Source organism: Melospiza melodia, chromosome 8 (genome assembly GCF_035770615.1).
Source record: "Melospiza melodia melodia isolate bMelMel2 chromosome 8, bMelMel2.pri, whole genome shotgun sequence".
NCBI classification, from domain to species: domain Eukaryota; kingdom Metazoa; phylum Chordata; class Aves; order Passeriformes; family Passerellidae; genus Melospiza; species Melospiza melodia.
The window spans coordinates 20,435,732-20,455,589 of NC_086201.1; the positions used below are offsets into that span (position 1 = coordinate 20,435,732).

The following is a 19,858-nucleotide window of genomic DNA, read 5'->3' on the forward strand; positions in this document are numbered from 1 at the left end:
CCTCATAGAATCTTTCACAGCAAAATTTGTTATGGTCCATATGCTGGTATTTGTTGCAAGAAATCCTTATGAGAGTTATGTTAAAAAACATCAATGAAAAACACCACTGATTCCTCCTTAAACAAACCAATTCATTCAAGTAAGTCTCAGTACTCCTAAAGCCATGTGTTTATATCCACACTGGAGTATACCTGAAATCCCACTGACATTTCCCCCCAAAATATCAATATAATGCTTCTTTTACATCTGAAAAACTGGTTTAAAAAAGAAAAGTAAGTTGCATAGGAAATACTACTAACCATTAATTATGATTCTGCAGTTTAGGATTGGTTCAATTATTTTGTCATTTCTTAGTCTGATAGTTGTCAAGTTTGTGCATCTTGTTGACTTCTTTTAATCTAACACCGTGGAAACTCTAATCATTGTGTACCCTCTTCAGAGGATTGGCTATAGTTAGAGACCATCCTTTTCTACAGTGAGAGGCGATTTATTTATTAAATGAAATAACTTCAATTCCTACAATGCTTACAAATCACTGATTAGTAGATTTACTGTCTGTAGTATCTTTCACATTTGGACCTAAAAAAGTGGACAATAATGTCAGAGACTTCTTGTTGTCACTTTTTAAGCCATTACTTTTATAGTGATACAACAATAAAAACTTGAAAGGAAATTAAGAAAAAATAAGAATAACACCCTATACCACATAAAGACTTCAGAATATATACATTTGACCATCTCTATACTACTGAAATTGAAGGAATTCTCAAATTATCTAATGCTGCACATGTGTAAATATCTTCAGAAAAAAACGTGAAGTGTTAATTACTCTTTGCTTGTGTTTAAAAATAATTTGTATATCCTCTTTGACAACAGCTGGAATGATAAGTAAAGTAAGAGCATTTGGCTTAGAATAATCTAGGAATATACTTCCATTGCCCATACATTGCCACAGGCATTTATTTTCTCAGATTTATTTCCTCCAGCTATGTTTCCAGATTTTTTTTTGTGGTTTCCATATTACTTGCAAAAGTTAAATCTTTTACTGAAAGACTTTTAAACCCTGCTTTTAAAGGTAGGAAAGAAGATTGGCTTTATTTTTTTTAATTTTATTTTTTATGACAATTTAGTCGGAACATTTTGGGTGACAGCCAAAGGCCCAGCTACCTCCCACAGGCTCTTGTCCAGCAGCCTGTGAGCTGATAGCTGGATCTGCTTTCAAACAAAGTCTGATTTAGATTTATCTTAACTTCTTCAGTCTAAGAAGATTTTCTGTTTAGCAGGAATTGAACAAGCCCAGTTTCAAAAATGAATAAAGTTCTTTTTGGATACTTTGTTTTGAAGAGGATTTCTGGAATTTTCAACCTAAGCGTTTCAACACATTTCTCAGTCAGATACTCTTTTCATTTGATACATACCTGTGCAGTTCACTTATAAGAATTCATTCTTCTGTCTACTATCTGTAAAGTTAAATTTAATTGTGATCATAGAGAGAAGAATTAAAACATGGATAATGCACACTGAGGAATGGAATTAACTTTGCAAATTATTTTTATGGCAATGTTGGAGAAGGTAACAGGTATTCACTTTGCACTGATAGAAACAGAGAACAGCTCTTTTTCTTGCAGTGGAATATTAAACAGCAAAAACATAAAGAATAATAGTAATGATCTTTCTACAAAGTGTCACGTTGCTGATATGGTCACCTGGTCACACATCCAAATTAATTCACATCCAGCTCCTTTTTTATTTAATTTACGAGAAATCTAGAAAGCTGTTGTTAAGATTACATACAAATCCTACTTTTTGCACCATGAGGAGATCAGTGATTTTGGTTAAAACTAGAATTAGGAAAACAAAAATGCCAAGGTCATAAGGCAGTAGTCTAAATTAAGGCACAGTAACAATTTAAAGGAAGCAGAAGGAAAGTATTATCAGAAGAGATAGAAATCTCATAAGCTTCTTGCACTGCAAATGCTGACAAGTGAAGTACAAACCCATTACTTTTAAATTCCTTGTGTATAGTGTCTTATATTTGAGGTGCCTGCTATGGCATAAATATTCTTCTGCCAGAAAATGAGCATAATTTTCATAAACTGTGCTTTTGAAATAAATGAACATGTAAAGTATATTAGAGCATAATATTAGTTCCTCTGATTTCATGTCCTAGTAGTTGCAAGTGCAAAAGCATCACGCAACAGTGTAATTTATACCAAGCACATTAATACTCTTGGAATGCTTGTAAACAGTAACAAAATTCTGGCAAGTTTTGTGCCTACAAAGCAAATGTTTGTATATATTGTACCCAGAAGCCTTTAAGGTGACAAATTGAAGATTTTATTCACTTTCTCCAAAACCCCATGCAGGATAGTGATTAGCAATGTTGTCTCTAGCACCCAAATTTATGGTTGACAGGATCTGTAGGGCCTACATCTGCATAACTTTCATGGGTGTACCATCTGTATTCCACTCCTACTTCAGTCTCACTCGAGTTAATGGCAAAACTTCTGTATCCCTTAGGGTTTTTCTTGGGCTCTTTGAACCATATGGAAGCAGAGCTGCTAGCTTGTTATGGATCCCCTGTCAGACTGCTGCTGCATGCTTGCTTCCCAGAAGAATTTGTAAAAAACAGAAGCTTTCAAGGTTTTCTCCTTCCAGTGCCCCATCCATCTGTTAGCTTTAAATAATATCTTATGGATAAACTTACACGGGCACCTTTGTCATCTGGGAATATGTGATGGGTCTGTAACACAAGCAGCTCAAGGAAAGAAGACTGCCTCTTGCAGTGCTCTGTAATTCTGAGACTATTGCATTGCTAAAGCACATACTTAGTAGTAGTGGATGCTTCTTACTAAATATTGTTGCTAAATATAGCTGTATTAAGTCTTCCAGACTCACCAGTGAGCAAATGTAAGAGCCTTACCTTTTAAGTAATCAAAGTTACTACTCTAAAGCCACCACTCCACTGCTAAGTCTGGAGTTTATGTGCTCAAGGCCTTAATACTAAAACTCAAGCACATCCTGAAAACAAATGTGTATCATAAACATCAGCATAAGTGCACTTCACCACTGGGGATAATACTGTGACACCACATATTTCCTTTGTAAAGAACAATACCAATCAGCTAATGCCTGAAAATTATTTGGAAGGAAGTGAGTGTAGTACTGCAGCATTTTTATATTAGTTTGGTCTTGCACAATGCTGTCCCTCCTTTCCTTCCTGCCCAATACTATTTTAGAAATATTCAAGGTTTTTAAAAGGGGCCAGAAAACAAGAGCCAGGACTTGATTTCCATACTAGTCACAAATGGCAGCTGTAGGGCAAACACAAAATGTTGCGATTACAATCAGTGCCTTTTTTCCTATTGAAAAGACTCTTCCCGTATTCACATAGAGTAAACTCAAAGGAAAAGCACAAAAAAGACATTCTCTCTTCATAGTATTTCTTTGGCATGGATAAGAAGTATTTAAAGTAGAGCAGATGTGCCTATGCTGTACAATGGAAATGGAGTCTTTTATAACATCTGTTTAAATATTTTTATTTCAATACATATATTGCTGTAATTGGACAGTGGCATGCTATCCTCATAGTTTTCTTTCCCAGAACTATGTGAGTTTCAAATGTCTAAATGTTTTACAAGTTTATAATAAGATGACACAATCGTTCTTGGCTTAGTGAAGGCAAAACAAAAAATGCCTTAACATTTTGTAAATTTGTACAATTTGCATATCTCCCTGGTTTATCTGGTAGCAAATATTAACTGAAGCATTTCTGGGGGATTTGTGTACTATCCTCTCAATAGAAGTATTCTGTAACATCATCTCTTCCAGTAAGAAGAAAGCCTAGAAAAAATCAGTCCCTCTGCCAAAGTGAAATGAGATTGGTTAGTCACAGACAATGTGTGCTTATACAGTCTACATCACTCAAAACCCCAAAACCTAAAATGTTCTATGTAAGTAAACCTGAAAAAGATCAACAATATAAGTGAATCAGTGCCTTGCTTTTTGAATTTTCCTGGAATCATTCAGAAAGACCTGTAGTATCTTTATCCCAGATCCACATTGATTTCACCCCAGGAAACTTACTAGGTTGTTTTGTAAAAGGCATAAATGTAGCAAAACGCTTCAAACCTTTAAAATGTATTGTTTAAAAACCTTTTGGTAAAGGTGTGTTTATAAGTGTAGCTATTTTGAGGGACTAAACTACTAAGGAGAACAAACATAGGTACTTCTATGAACTCCTCTTTCCAGAGGTCTGCCAAGGAGGAAAAGGAGAAGAATGGGTGCATGTGCTTATAAAAAATACCTACTCATTTTTTGATGAGTACATGGCTCATAGGTTGACCAATTTTAGCCCTCATGATGGGGCTGTATCATATAATCATCCCTGGGGATTGTGAGAGCCTGAAGGCTGTTGGATATTCTGAATATCCAGTGAGGGCTGTAAGCATGCCAGGAAGGTCTTCTGAGGTCAATATTGCTGGGCTGCACTGAGAACTAGCCCATCCCCATCCTGCAGGAAAGCAAAATGATCACAGGGAATCCTGGAGTGAACTGTCCCCAGAGATTCTCTTCCATCCCAGCCCTCTGAGGCACCCACTAGGCTGCTAGAGGAAATATTCATATGCAGTAGGGAAAGCTGGCCAGTATTTTTGTCATATATGATGTGTATCTGAACAACATTAAAAGTGTGAAGTCTAAAATCTAGTGAAACCCAACAGGATGGACTTAGAGGCTAGAGCTAAATATAAAGCCAGACTCCTCTCAGGCATGTCCAGACACAGAAAAGAGACAACAGGCACAAATTGAAGTGCAGGGAATTCCACTTGAACTTGGCAAAAAAAACCCCTAACTATAAAAGTGATTGAATAATGTAACAGGTTACATTGACTAGAAGTAGAACAAGAGCACAAAAATCAAATGTCAAAAAATGTTAATAGGCACTTTTTGAATAATGAAATGCAGCAATGGTACCCTGCCTTATCAGAAGCAAGTTGTGGCTATGTGAGGATAATAAAAACTTTTGGCAATTGTCACTTTTCTTTCTCTTTTCAGGAACACTTCCAAGTAGGAGGTAATTGATGAGCCATTACATCAATGAGGAGGTACTTCCGTGCTGCATTTCTTGGCTGCTGCAAGAAGCCCAGCTTCTTCTGTTTAGTGTCTAAGAGGTCTTTCTCTCCTGTTACTTTCCTAGTGATAACTTCATTTCATTTCTTTATCTGCATCAAATTTTCTCAGTAAGATTCTTCTCCATAGCAAGATTCTTCTCCTTAGATCTCAAGAAATTGAGATCCTGTAAAAATTTAAAGTCAATGCACTCCTCAGCAGCAATCTCTTTCCAGTCTGCTGCTCAACTCTTACCCTCTTTTTATGCTGGCCTCCTATTTGCTTTATTCTTTGCTTTTGTTTATCTATTCTTTCCATCCTTCCACTATGTATGAAGCATTAGAAAAATAGGCACTTCAAGATAATGTGCTGCTGTTAGGCAGCTGAACATTGCAAACTCTCAGGGGGCAAGGAAGCATCTGAAATGTGGAGTCTTTCTTTCATCAGGAAAACAAGAGAACACCAAAGAAAACAGAATTTCTGTAAAAAATTTGCTATATGTTGTCCAGTCTCTGCTTAAAGCTTTCAGATTTGTGTAGCCTTTCTCTAGAACCAATATAACTTATATGTGAAAAAAGCCCCCCTGCTTCAAACTAGGGAATTATTTGATTTATGCTACTGTAGTGTCATTAACACATTTTTAATCCATACAGGTCTTCTCCTGTTGTTTTTAAGTGCATGGAGTAGCACCTCACAACTGCTATTCAACTATGTGGCTGCTGTAGCTGGGTTTCCTGTTACACAACTCAACACTCTGGTTTTAAACCAACAAATGCCACCTGTCTGTACCAACCAGGAGGCAGCCCATAGTCAAGGCAGCTTCTTTTTCCCAACTTGCTAATTGGTTCACCCTTTTTTTTCTCAGTCAGAATGCATTACTAGAGATGCCTGTGCTTTATTCAGGCCATTCTTGGTGTGAGTTATTTGCAAGTATAAGCCTGCAAGCAAACTCATTGTAGGTGTATTTTCCAAGATGTGAAAAGAAGACTATAAGCATTTCGTATAACCTGAGGTGTACCGTGCAATTTATAACATATAAATAAATTATTAAATTTGTCTTTCTTTTTTCATTTGCCAAATATCATAATTTGATTTTTATGGGCATGTGTTGGTGCCCCCAGCAGGCTCTTAGAAAAATTAAATCTGGAATCCTGTGAAGGAAATGTTGCAGAAAGAATTAACTTGTTTACTGTATTGTGATGAATGGAATAGCTGCATTGAATGTATATGAAGCTGCACAATTAATTACTACATAAATGACTTGTCAAGTGCAAAAGTGTGTCATGCATGATCTTTACCTACAGCAGACTGTATTGCATTGTAGAAGTAAATAAAAAGCTCTGAATGCTTTCATTATAGCACTTCCGGGATGCCAACTACAGTCCTGTTCTTAGAGTAGTAAAGAACACATATGCAAAAAGGAAATCTCAGACTTATTAAACATCCTGGACTTTCTTTGCATATATTTCTGAAATAATCACTTGCACCAGAATAATTTTTGAATTTCATCTGAATTGCACTCATAGTAGTGTATCTTTTTTACTGAAAGAATTTACAGAAAATAATTAAAAGACTTTTTTCTTTAGTCACTGCAGATCACAAGTCATTATTTCATATAAAGTCTAATTACATGTCTTAATTATATAGGACTAATTCACAGAGCTTTTTAGGAGTGCTTATTTTGTGATATGTATAATGTTTTACAGCTCTCAATTTTGCAAACAAGGAATCAGTGTGACAGCTGAGACATTGGGAGCTAGAGAAGGAAGGCTGTTGAAAACACCTTTCACCCACATGACAGAAATTTTATTTGCCTGGAATCGAAGTAACACATTCCTTTTGCCCTTGAAAACCTCAAATTATAAGGGGAGGTGTGGTAGTCACATAAATAAAAGTGTCTACTACTGAGAGGTTGTTTTGTGAATTATCACAAAGGAGTTCTGAGAGAGTGCAGTCAAATGATTTTATGCCCCATATCTCATGAATAATACACATACAGAAATAAATAGAAGAATCTCAGCATTGCATCAGAGTCTTGATGTTGCATCAGAACTTTGTTTTTTAAGTGTCTATGCATCAATACAAAAATAATTGAGAAAAAAATAGATACATTTGACTTCTGGAACTGAAGAGAAATTAGGAGAAATGGGGAACAGAGCAGGAAGAGTAAATGTCCCATAGTGATCAAGCAATGTTGAAATTAGATTTGTGTTTGAAGGTGTATCTATCTGTATCTAGCAGAGAGAACTGACACTAAGTTGTGAAGATAAAACTTGGCCTGAACAGTTAAAATATGATCATCTGGCTCTGCAGGTAAGCAAAACCACTTTTTTTTCAGCCTTTGATGAAAATCTATGAAATATAGCAAAGCTGGCAGGGAAGGATAAAGGAATAAGAAAGTAGACATATAGACAAGAAGAATTTTCATCTGCTTTTGTACTTTGGGTGAAAGAATGACTGAATAATTACAATCTAATAATTAATTCTGTTGGCCATGGTAAGTATGTTCCAGAGAAAGTGAGACATTTGAGCTGACAATGCAGTGTGGACAAGGCACACTGGAGTTCCCAAGCACATGCTTTGTGTTCTAAATGAACACTTGTAGGGTCAGGCCCAGAGGCAGCACAGCTGCTTTCAGGCAGTGAGGAGCTGAAATAACCTGTCAGGCTCTTGTGGATATGTGGAGAGCCAGCCCAGCACTCCATGAATCCCATTCCTATGACTGGGCACAAAGCCAGACCCTCTTCATCACGCCTGTGATTCAGTCCCTGCTGATCAGTCTGATTTGGGTCTGTTAAGAAGCACTGATGTGTCTGCCCTGTACTCCCAGAACAAGGAGCAGCCTGTGTGGCTCCAGTGTGGCACCAAGTCCTACTGTCTCCCAAATATTGTACTGAAAAAGGTCACAGTGCAGTCTGAGCCCAGCCTGCCTTGTATCTTAGGCAACTGCAAAGTATTTCCCTGATATTTATCACCTTGAAATTCCTTATGTTGTCCTCGGTTCTGCATACAAAATTTTGTTTTAACACAGTATGCTGATGTGTTCATAATAAAGCAATGATAAATTAACATTTATTAAATGCATTAAAGCATTGCATCTTTAGAGAACTATACTTCATTAGCTACTCTTAATTACTCTTGACAATACTCCTGTGACTAAGTTAAAACTTGTTTATTTATTTCAATAGACTTTCCTGTGAACTAACTGGGGAGTTATCCTGAGTAAGTGAGAAGAATAGGAACAAGAAAAATACAGAACACAGAATGATGCAGGAAGGAAAGGAAGTCCTTACTTGTGAAACTCTCTTTCTAGGGTACTGTATGCTGGTTTTTTGCTTAGCACTGAAGAGGAGAATTGTTATGTCGCTCTACAGGGCAGTTTTATTAATACATGCATTGGTTTAAAGTATGTACATCATCACATCTTTTGCAGCCCTCACAGCATACAAACCTAAAAGAACTCACATGCAGGTTTCTGTGTCTTTATTCCACTACAGGCTGATCACTCCTCCGAAGCCCACAGGTGCTGTGTGTGTACAAGTGAACCATTTTGGTTCCTACAACCCTAACCACACTGAACGTGGCGCTGCTCTATTCTAAATATGGATCACAGTCCTGTCAGTCTCCATCCTTCTCCCAAGACTTTGCTTGAGGTAGAATTCATGTGCTCATTCTGGACTTATACTATTTAAATTGGCTTCCATACACCATGCTTAAAATCAGCTTCAGTGAAATTATTACTGCAGTTACTTGAAACTCCTTGAAGTTTTTGGTATAATTAGTGGTATAAAGAGTTTTCCACAGTAGCTCTTCTTTGTAATCTATTACTGTGTAATCTTAATAAACCCAATAAGTAATTTTATTTCAAGCTCCAACAACTATGATTTAGTCTTTTGGTTCATATTTTTCACAGCAAATTTGAAGAGAATTGAAGAGAATTTATTTTTTTCTGGAAAACTTAAGCAAGATCTCATTGGCTGCATTTTAGTAAAAGTGAGGGAATGAGTATTTGTACTGGCCAGAAAAAGCAAAGAAATAGGCAAAGTACTAAATTCAGAATGATATGCCTTATGTCCCATAATGCAAATAGCAGTTTGGACCCTACACATTTGAACTCTTATTCTTACAGGCATGGCATAACTTGCAGGCTGGCTAACTTTTTGTTTTCTATGGTTTAAGGGGTTCTTAAGAGCATGGCCCTGTAACTCCTTCCTAAACTGTGGGAACTAAAAAGGCCAACTGATCTTTCACATACCTCAGCTGGCAATTCTCCATTTCTCAGCAGCAATCTCCTTTGGAAGCAGCTGCTATTTAAATTTTTTGGCTGCATAATCACATCTCAGATTCTAAAAAGTCCCATTAGCCTTCTGTTCAACAAGGAGAAATTAAATCTCAAATACATTTTTAATAGTATTTTTTCATACAAGTGCATAGTTTAAGAATGAGCACTGTGAGGCAGCAGGAGGAGGTACAGGGTATAAACTAATGAAGTGTGCTTTAGCATTTTCATTCTAGTATATGTTGTCACAAGGGAGTGGGCACTTGACCCCATTAACATAAGGCCAGTACTCTGAAATTACATTTCCTAGGCTTGTTATGGTCTGAATTCTTAAGAGTCACAGCAGAATCTGTATTCTATTTGACTTGTCATGTGAGATATATGATGCTTATTTGGTACTTTTCATTTCAAGAGAAAATGGACTGTCCTGGGGTCAGGAATTTCTGATTTCAATAGTCAGGAGCTTGTGACATTTCTGTGCAGTTTGGAGACTCTTTGGTTGACACAGGCTGATATCTGAACTACTCAAATATTTATTCCTTGCTAAGTTTCTCTGAGAAGTTTCACTGGTGTCTTAATTAGAAAGCTACATGATTACTCATAATACAAACGCCAGAGTTAATTTTGACTGTCTTGCTCTAATTGTTCTCTAATTGGGACACTTCCGAATGAAGTATGGATGCAGGCAAGGTTCCTGGCTCACTCTGGGCATGTCTAACTTACACAATCCATAATGTGTTAAAGTCTCTTTTAATGGTTACTCCACAAAAAGATATCCATCTTTGAGTGGTGTCTGCCCACGGCCAAGCACGTGAGCAGCATCCCCTTTTTGCCGACGCGCTCTGCGTTCCTTGGAAGCCCAAGTACTGCTAAATACAGAGCGCTGTCCCAGGGCAGTTGCTGGGCCAAGGGCAGGGTCACGGCACCGACGTGGGTTTTGAGAAGCGGCACTGCTGGAAATCGCTCCGAGCACCGCCCGGCCCCGGCCCCGCTCCCGCCGTTCCCGGCCCCGGCCCCCTCCTCCCGGCCCCTCTCCTCCCGGCCCCTCTCCTCCCGCTCCCGGCCCCGCTCCCGAAGGAAGGCGGCGCCGCTCGGCTGCCCTCTGGCGGCCGGGCCGGGGCGCGGCTCTGGTGAATGTTAATGTTTTATAACGGAAGTACAAAATTAGGGAGTTTTATTGATTCATCTGTCATGTACGCACTGTGTTATAAATCATTAATTTGATTGAGAATTTAGAGCTGCTTACCTTTCAAGCTCTGGTTTTACTGGCTCTCAAACACTTGCATATTGGCAAATGAATAGCATTGATTTTCCTCAAGTAGATTGATTACTTAGATGCAAAATATTATCTTTTTTTCTCCCCCATGGACGATAGCAAAGGAAGAGCTGCAGCTTAGATCTCACTAACTGGAAGCCTCTTCTATTCCTCTGGCATGTACTTTAATTTTCTTTTTTTGAGGTAAAAGGAAAGAATTGCCTTTTGTGGCATTCTCCTCTGCTATGCCAATTTCTTAGTTGTATCCATTTAGCAAAAGGGATCTTTAGATATATTTCCTTAGATTTTTCATCATACTGTTCAGTATCCCAATGTTAAAAGTTATTTCTTTTAAAGTGCTAAAGAAGCTGTGGCAGCAAGGCAACCAACTAAAAGGCAGATGTGAAATACGAAGTAGCACATGTATTTAAAAAAATTACTTGGTACAACCAAAGAAATCACAACAGAGGGTAGAGAAAATAACCCATGGAGAAATCTGAAAGGCACTGGCATATGATCACCATTGGAATTAATAATTTGTCCCCACACTGTAGAGCAGAGGGGAGTTATGAACCTGAAGGAAGGCACACATTTGAGTTTTACTCTGCTATCATCTATCTGTAACCCCAAAGATCCAGCTGAGATTCATACAGCCTCCTACCCTTCTCAAAAGGTACTCAAGGCAATTTGTGTTGACTGTAAGTGGAAGCTCATGCTCATAAACTGATTACTTGGAAGATACTATCTAGAACCTGAAACAATCTATAGAAAAATATTTCACAGGAAATATTTAATGTAAAATTTACAAAGCAGAGAGAACTGCTGTTCTTCCTTCCTTTCATAATTCCTTCCTTTCATCATCAGTTTTAAAATCACATACACATGAGTATCATTAAAAGCCCTGCACCTTGCAGGCCACACACACACAACAGAAGGGTGTGGGCGTGTTTCACTGTACACTAAACTCACCCTTCTCATGCTATGTGTTGAGTTCCTTCCAAGTGCCAAATCCTCTTCACAGGCTGTGCTGCCCAGCTCATTTTTCACGTACAAGAAATGAGAGCTTAGCACACAGTTTCATGGGAGATGACAGCGGACTGGAGGAAGGGTCCAGGAAAAATCCTGAAGTGCGGACTGCACCTTCCTTTCACTCACCCACTGTGCATTTATTACTGGGGCTGGGGGGACGGGACAGTGCTCTGGAGCGCCGATGAAATACTCCTGAGCTGCTTATGGCAATTACAACGCTCGTGTTGCCCCTCCAATTGAAACCAAGTCAAGGTGAAGCGAGGGGAGGGATCACTAAGCCGGGTTCAGGTGCGGGCACTAAGGAGCTCAGGGAATCCACCTTTTAGGAGGGGAGTGACTTCTTTCCGCCCCCTCCCTGGGCCGCTCCCTGCCGGCTGTACTGAAGCGGGGCCGGGTATCTCGGCCGCCGCAGGTCGGAACCCGTGAGGGCGGCGGGCGGCCCTGCTCGGCCGCTGCGGCGGGGCCTGGGCGAGCCCATCGCGCCGTGCGCGCAGGGAGGGAGCGAGGACGGACGGACGGACCGACCGACCGGCGCGCGGGCGGGGAGAGCCACCGCCAGCCGGGTGCACGGCAACCTGATCCCGGTCCAACATGGTCGCCGCTCACGCCTCCCATTCCTCGTCCTCCGGCGAGTGGATCGCGTGCCTGGATAAAAGGTATCGGCATCTTCCCAGGAGCCGCTGCGGAGGGATGCTGTGTGGCTGCATGTGTATGTATGTATGTGTGTGTGTGTCTGTGTGTGTCTGCGCTGACACCCCCCATCCCCGCTCTCCATCAGATCCTGCCTTACATAAGGAGCGTGCAGGTGGGAAGGAAAACGCCTGGGGGAAGCCAGGGCGGCGGGCAAGGATGAGAGCTAGAAATACTCCGGGCAGCGGAGGAGACAGGCAGTCCCCACAGGGAATGCTGCTCCCCGCCGGGAAGATACTGCACGTGGTGGAGGAGGGGGAGCTCCGGGGCGGGGAGAGGGCCTGGGGCTGCCAGCCGGGGACCCCACGCCGTATCGGCCATGGCAGACCCGCTGCATCCTGCCCTCGTCCGCCCTCACCTGCCCCCACGGCGCCCCAGCCGCTGCCTCCCCTCCGCTCCGCACACCGCGCCCGCTCCCGCAGCGGCCGCACAGCCCCCGCCCAGCAGCGTCGCAGGGCGGACGGGAAAGGACGAGTCCCTCTGGTCCCTGCTGCGGCGGCCCGGGGCCCGCGGCTGTCCCCGGGCTGTGGGTGGTGCAGGCGGGCGGCGGCACCGCACGGGCGGCAGGCACGGCTGGCTGACGTGTGCTCAGAGCTGGTGTGCGCGCTGCCAAAAATACGGGCAAATTATTGTTATTAAAAAAGTAGCGTTAAAAATTCTCTGCGGTGCTTTCTCTCGGGTGCTGCAGCCCAGAGTCTCGCAATGTCGAGTCGCGTGGCGGGTGGTTTGAACGCCCTTTGCTGTATTCATAGCTTTGATTCTTGGATTAGTTCAGAAGTCATTTAATGGCTGAACACTCACTGTGTCTCCTGTGGTCTAGGAATTTAGTTAACAAAAATGTAGACCACAGATACCCGGTGGAGCTCAAAAGGAAGCTATCAGAGAGAATTCCTTTGCGTGGTGCATGGCAGTTAGCTGAGCATCCTGAGCCAGCTTTTGACAGGTGGCATAATTTGGGCTGTGCTGTGGGGAGAACCCTTTGTGCACCTAGAGGGGACCTTTCCCTTCTCATAGTTTGTCCCCTTTTCATGTAACTATTACTCTTGTAGGACTGCACTTACTATTAGGTTTTCTTTAACAGTCCAGGTAGCAAACTGTAAGTCAATGGAACTTCTGGGTTAGACACTCTAGACACCTGCCACAGATGCTGATCCTCCTCTGTAACATGTGACCTCTTAGAGATCAAATAATGTTTATAAACGTTGAAAGCACTCATAAAGTAAATACAAACAGAACTGTTGATGGTAATCTAGCTAAGAGCCAAAGTGAGGCCTCTCTGTAAACTGACGTCGAGCGGATGTGAAGGAGAGTATGAGTCCCAGTACTTTTAGATTGGTGATCCTTTTGTTTCTGTTTTCCTACATGCAATGCACTCTGAGATTCAAACTGTGAACTCAAATTCAGGGCTTAATGAACTACGTAGCCTTGGGGAGTAGACAATGTATTTAGTAAGCATATTTCTGACATTTAACTTAGAAATCTGTCATAATTAATAAGCTGACCCTTTCTGTAACACAAATTTCATTAGAGCTATTAAGGTGAAACTTTCACTTTTTGTTACTTGGAGTAAGCTAGTAGCACCAACTTATGGAGTGGAAAGAATCAGTTCCAAGTGTTCTTAAGAATTATGCCTTACCCTTTCCCAGAAGGCAGCCTATATGTAGGAGAAACCCATAACATGAACGATTGTAGGTTTTTTCCTCATCTCTGCTATGCTCTGCTTTGTGATTATAGGTAGTACACATATGCATTTTATTCTGTTTTTCCATGTAAAAACATAGTGTTTTTAATTAACTTACACACTTGTGTTTCTAAAGTGTATTTATTTTCTATAGATAATCTTACCAGTGCAGTAATTTGAATTATTATCAATGTCTATGTATCTTAAACCTTTTAAAAATTGTATAGCATTTTCTATCCCAAGTGTGAATTCTGTGAATATGGGATCATTTAATGAGTAAATTCTCTATAGAGTACCATGTGTTTTTACGAAATAATAAATAGAGTTTTAATATGTTCAAGTCAATTAATATATTTCCAGGAGAAAAACAGTTCTAAAACTGGTATGCTTTAGAAAGTTAAGTGACCCTCAACAAAGATAATTGAAATAAATTAAAATATGGATTATGCAATATAATTATGTGGAAAAAAATCAAAATGGAAATAGCAAAATACATCATGTATAGAAATTAATGTATTTTTTGTTTGTTCTTCAGGTTTTTTCCCAAATCATGTGTCAAAGTGGAACTACTAACATTTAAAATTAGAGCACCTATAAAAATGGAGAACTGCCAAAATGTTACAGAAGAAATGTTATTACTATGTAGGGTACTGTGGGCTGGGACAACCAGTGCTTTGTCCATGCATCTTCCGTGTGTAGTTACTGGCCACAAGTCAAAGATCCACACTTAAAAATCAAATACATGGGACAGTATTTATATATAAAGTTACAAGTGTAAAGGTAAGGAAAATTTCAGAACACTGTGCTCTATCAAGAATATTTAATTTTTGCAGGAGAGATCAACAGTGAGCAACTGTACATCCTGGTTATACCTGGACATATGAGTAATTTTTCTCTTGAGGAAACCAGTCCTTTTACATTTGAAGTAATAGCTGCCTTACGCTGATTTCTTAGGCAGCAGAAGTACCCCTCTAATCTTAGCGCTTTTCTGTATGTTTGCTCTGCACGTAATTTAAAGAGGATCACTGATTTATGCATGTGTGTACAGTTAACTTAGGAAGAATATCTTCTCTCTTCTCATGTGTTCTGAACAGGAAATTTACATGTTGATGGTGTCTTTACTGAATGGTAGACAAAGTATTTTTTATGTAACTATTATTTCTCTAAATCTGGTCCCATTTATGAATTCATTTAGTAGTTTTAATTGGATTCAGATGCAAGCTATTGGGGATGTACAGCATGCACAACTGCTAGAGATCCCAGGATTTCATACCTGGCTATGGCAGCTGGTGTTTCTCTGAATTAAATGTAACCTTCAGTGCCTTAACAGACTGGAGGAGTGGATCACAGGGCAAAGCATGTAACTTCACTGGCCTGTTGTGCTAAGAATGTTATGATCTTTGCCTAATGACTTTTAGATTATTTAAATAGGAATGGGCTTTTCAAGGACTTCTGGTACATACTGAGTCTTTATAACCTTGTCATTCTTGTTAGTCTTGCGTATCTCAGACCTGTTCCTCCCACAGATTTGAATGTAAATTCAGATTGAAGCTACATAACAGCAACATATTTGAATCAGGATTTGGTTTTTTAGTTCAGTGTAACATGTATTTGAGATACAAGCTTTGTTTGCTTAGAGTAAACAAGGGATCCCTTGTGAACATACAATAGGCTAGAATAAAGAATTGATATTCTGAGAGAATTGTTGTAGAAGAAATAGAGAAAATGCTTGTCATCCACTATAACCTTTAGTTATGTCAAAGATAACGGGATATAAATTTATAATCAGGCAATATTATGAATACAGTTGCATTATGACGCTATTTTATTTTAAAATATATTTTTGTGCAATTGGTGAAACTTACACTGTCTTCTATATAAATTCCTCCCTTGCTTTTTATTTGTTACAAATCCATAGGAATATCCCCATTTTCATGTAGTTTGCATCTGAACAAAATCATGGACATGCACTGCAGTTCCGGTTGGCTTGGGTGCTTCGTGTTTTCTCTCTGCGTGCTGTGTGACTAAGCTGGTATGTGCTTGGATCAAGTCTGTGTGGGGATATAGCAGCAGAAGGCACTGCAGTGGATGTGGAAACTCAGAGCTGTACAGACACAGCCCAAGTGCTTTCCAGCACTCCTGTGAGGGTGCAGTCTTCTGAGAGCTATGAATAACAGAGTTATCTTTCCACATCATGCGCCTCATTTTCTAGTTCAGTGCAAAGGTGCAGTCTTTGATGAATAATAAAAAAGCCTTTTCCTTTCCATGTTTTCTTAGAAAAACCAAAATAATTGTTTGTAGGTCTGTGCATTTCATCAAGTATGTGAATTAAATCCTACTGAGAGCTGGAGTTGTATTTTAAGCAAGCTGTGTTATTTTTGCTCTCTGGTTTACAATTTGCAGTATCGGCTTCCATTTATTACATGTGATTGCAGTAAGTTACACACAGTGCGTGTAAACATTGTCATAGCCAGCAGAGCAAGGCAGTATGTGCACATTGGACAGTTAGGACATGATACATTCAGATTTACTTGGTAGTCTTGTGAAGTGGCTGCATGATTGGTATGCTACATGTACACCTATAGGTTTTCTCTTTCATCAGATGATACTGGAAACATGTTTAAACTCTCGTTGCCTGACTTCTTTCTGACGTGTTATTAGGATTTGATCTCTAAAATCCTATACTCTGAGCAGATTAAATTTCTTTTATAACAAAACTCTATATTGAGCAAAAGGAATTAAAAAAACAGCAAACCAGCGAATTGAAATTGTGCCCTCAAAGTCAGGTGTTCACCAGATATTTTCCAATTACAAGTATTTTTCTTATCTAGCATGACATCTGTTTTTGTCTGCATCTTACAATTTGCTGCATTTAACAAAGCTCATCATTCTAATGATACTTCCTTTGTGCTGTATTTTCTGCTCTGTATTTGGCATGATCAGTTTCTATTTCTGCAGCTTTATCAATATCCATGAATGTTTCCTGAACTGACTTTCCCTTTCATCTTTGAATTTGTCAGTTGTCAAAATGCATGCAAATGTAAATCTGTAAAACTTATTTCATTATTGCTGTAAATTTTAAATTTCCACTAGCTGTTACAATGCAGATCCTAAATCAGGAAAGGTGCATTTGGCATGGTGGTGTTGGTGAATAGTGGTGGCCAGAGTTTGAATTGAGGGATATCATCACTTGCATATTGTTCAATTACAGATTTCATTTGCAGTGTATCTCAGAGTCTGTCTTCAAATTAAAGTGCTTTCAATGTTTATTATGAAGCAGCAGTGCTGGTTAATGTAATTTCATCTGGATTTACTTCTATCAAATGGAATTTTAACTGCCCTGAGCTCCAGTTCATGTTTATGAAATTTGGATGTTTAATTCAATAAGATTTAGTCACATCTTGATTACAAAGCATCTGTAATACATTAAGATTCTCGCAAAGTAAGGAATGTAATTCTGTATTTTGATTTCTCTTGAATTATTCTGTCTTTGTAGACCGCAAATGAAGGTGGAAAAGAGTCTAATTGCTACTAGATCTATATTGTTCAGGTAGTGTCTTTTTAACTTGAGAGAAATCTTTATGAATATAACCATGTTAATAAGATGTTAATAAATACATCTTTTGCCATTCCACTGTACATACAGATCTAAGAACTGATCTTTTGGAAGGATGTATAATTGATACATGAGGGTATGTAAAGAAATGAGCACACTTGATTGCTCTGTTTAACTCTCCAATAATTTTTCAGTGTATTGATCAAAATTATTTAATTGATAAATATGATAATGAGGTAGGTAAAGGAGAGTCCCCTATATTTTTGTCCTCACTAAAGAAGACAGAACTCCACTCTAACAAATTCTGTCTGCCTGCGGCTGGCAGCCAGTCAGTCTGCATTTAACTGGCTGGCCATTCCGTACCTGTGTAGAGCAGGATTATCTACAGTGTTTCTTGTACCTTATGTACAGGACCTGAGAGATTGTCCCAGGGATTCTGAGTGTAGGTGACAGTAGTAATTAACTGAAAACTAAGCACAGGCAATTTTGTGTTGCCTTTTTTTTTTTTTTGATCTAAACTCCAGAATTATTTAGGTGTGTAAGAATCCTAGGAAACAGTTTTTAACTAAAATTCTTTTTCCTCTTTGTCAGAGGAGATGAGAGCTGGAATCCCAAAATCTCTTAAAATGACATTCAAGAGAAAAGAATAGTAATGTGATTATTGTTTAAAAACCTCGTGATGAGGCTTTTCCCATGACAAGGGAAAGAGGATCTGAATTGTGAGTGTTGAAAACAGATTTGGTAATACCACTGTAAAAAGTGAAAAGTACTCTCGGTGGGAGTTAATTATCTTTTGTTGCCATTGAAGTAAACCCTTATGTGGAAAGTACTTCAGATTAAAAGTAACTTCATTTATTGTTAGCATTTAAGTGGCTTACTACAGGTCTAAAATGCTTTGATAGATCACTGGTATTCCACTCTTAAACTTTCCTTTCTCAAAGAGAAATGAAAAGTCAAAGTTCCTTACAGCATTGTGTGGAGGAGAGAGTTGCAGTATTGTCCTGCTCTCGCTAAGGGAAGATGCTCTGTTGGTGCTGGTATTTTTTCTGCATCCTACAGCATTGTTTTTCTGCATGTCAGGAAAGGGCAGAAGAAAGGATGGGAGAAAGTACCGAAATGATCTGGTTTTAATTGACATTCCTTGGTGCTGTCTACTTGCTCATGTTTCACAGCTGAAAATATTTTAAAGTACTATTAAATTCATTAAATAGCCCATGGTAGGGGTTACTGGTACTTTCCAGCTCATAGAGTTTGCCTTTGCATCTTTGCATTGATGCTTTGGTTTTAACCCAGCGGTGAACTAGTTTTACTTGTCTGTTCTAGTGTTTTAGCTGTTTTCTACAGTCTCAACAGTGGAAGAAATAGATCCATCTGCTCATCTTTCGTGGGCTGTTCATTGCTGTCTGAATTGAAATACTGCTGTTTTAAAAAGTTAAAAAGATCAAGGGAAGGGAATTCAATGCTTTCATTCAGTTGGAGCACGATGCAGGTTTTTGAACACATTTAATAGAAATAAACATTTTAAACTGCTAGAGGCATCTTGTCAAAGAAGGTAAAACCACATCTGTTCGGGTTTTTTTCTCAAATGTCAAACCCACTATGAGAAAGAACCTAAAGAAAAGGACATATGGTAACAGAAAGTAATAGTTTATAGCTAGATTAAGTTAACAAAAGCAGATTAAAAAACTCCAACTTGTTTCTTTCTTCTAGGTTAACAAGTCTTTTATAACATCCTACATAAACATTCAAATACTTAATCTTAAAAATACTTAATCAAAATAGGTTCTTTTATAGAGCTATGTATATTACATGTGAGCAGAAATACTTTGCCCAGGTTGTGTATGTGAAGAATTGTAACAGTTATCCTCTGTCTGTATTTGAACTTTGAACTTGAGTAGTTTACATTTAAAAATTCAAGAAGAATTATAGAATGGCTTGGGTTGGAGGGGACCTTAGATTGTCTCATTCCAACCCCTCTTGCCATGGGCAGGGGCAGCTTCCACTGGACCAGGTTGCTCAGGGCCCTGGCCAACCTGGCCTTGAACACTGCCAGGGATGGAGCATCCATAGTGTCTCTGTTCCTGTGCCTCAGCACCCTCAGAATTTGAAATGTATTCCTAATATCCAATTTCAGCCTACCCTCTTGCAGTTTAAAGCCATTGCCCATTGACCTGTCACTACATGTCTTGTCCTTCTCCAGCTTTCTTGTAGGCCCCTTTAGGTACTGGAAGGTGCTCTAAAATCTCCTTGGAGCCTTCT

At 39.3% G+C, this 19,858-nt stretch overlaps 1 protein-coding gene and 1 long non-coding RNA gene across 5 annotated transcripts in view; both read left to right on the plus strand.

Annotated features, from left to right (window-relative positions):
- LOC134420985 (uncharacterized) overlaps positions 1–8,827 on the plus strand; it is a 32,729-nt gene extending 23,902 nt beyond the window's left edge. The window contains exons 5-7 of one of the 3 annotated variants that reach the window (XR_010028482.1): positions 5,056–5,105; positions 7,348–8,423; positions 8,607–8,827. This is a non-coding gene — a long non-coding RNA (uncharacterized LOC134420985). Of the gene's footprint in view, positions 1–5,055; positions 7,317–7,347; positions 8,424–8,606 lie in introns of those variants that run through there. The other 2 variants (XR_010028481.1, XR_010028480.1) reach the window with 2 other exon arrangements.
- A 3,364-nt stretch (positions 8,828–12,191) lies between these two features.
- Positions 12,192–19,858, plus strand: part of RAPGEF4 (Rap guanine nucleotide exchange factor 4) — a 142,354-nt gene continuing 134,687 nt past the window's right edge. For both annotated transcript variants that reach the window (XM_063162150.1, XM_063162151.1), the window contains exon 1: positions 12,192–12,328. In XM_063162150.1, the coding sequence (XP_063018220.1) occupies positions 12,264–12,328 (65 nt within the window). In that variant the 5' untranslated portion in view covers positions 12,192–12,263. The remainder of the gene's footprint in view (positions 12,329–19,858) is intronic.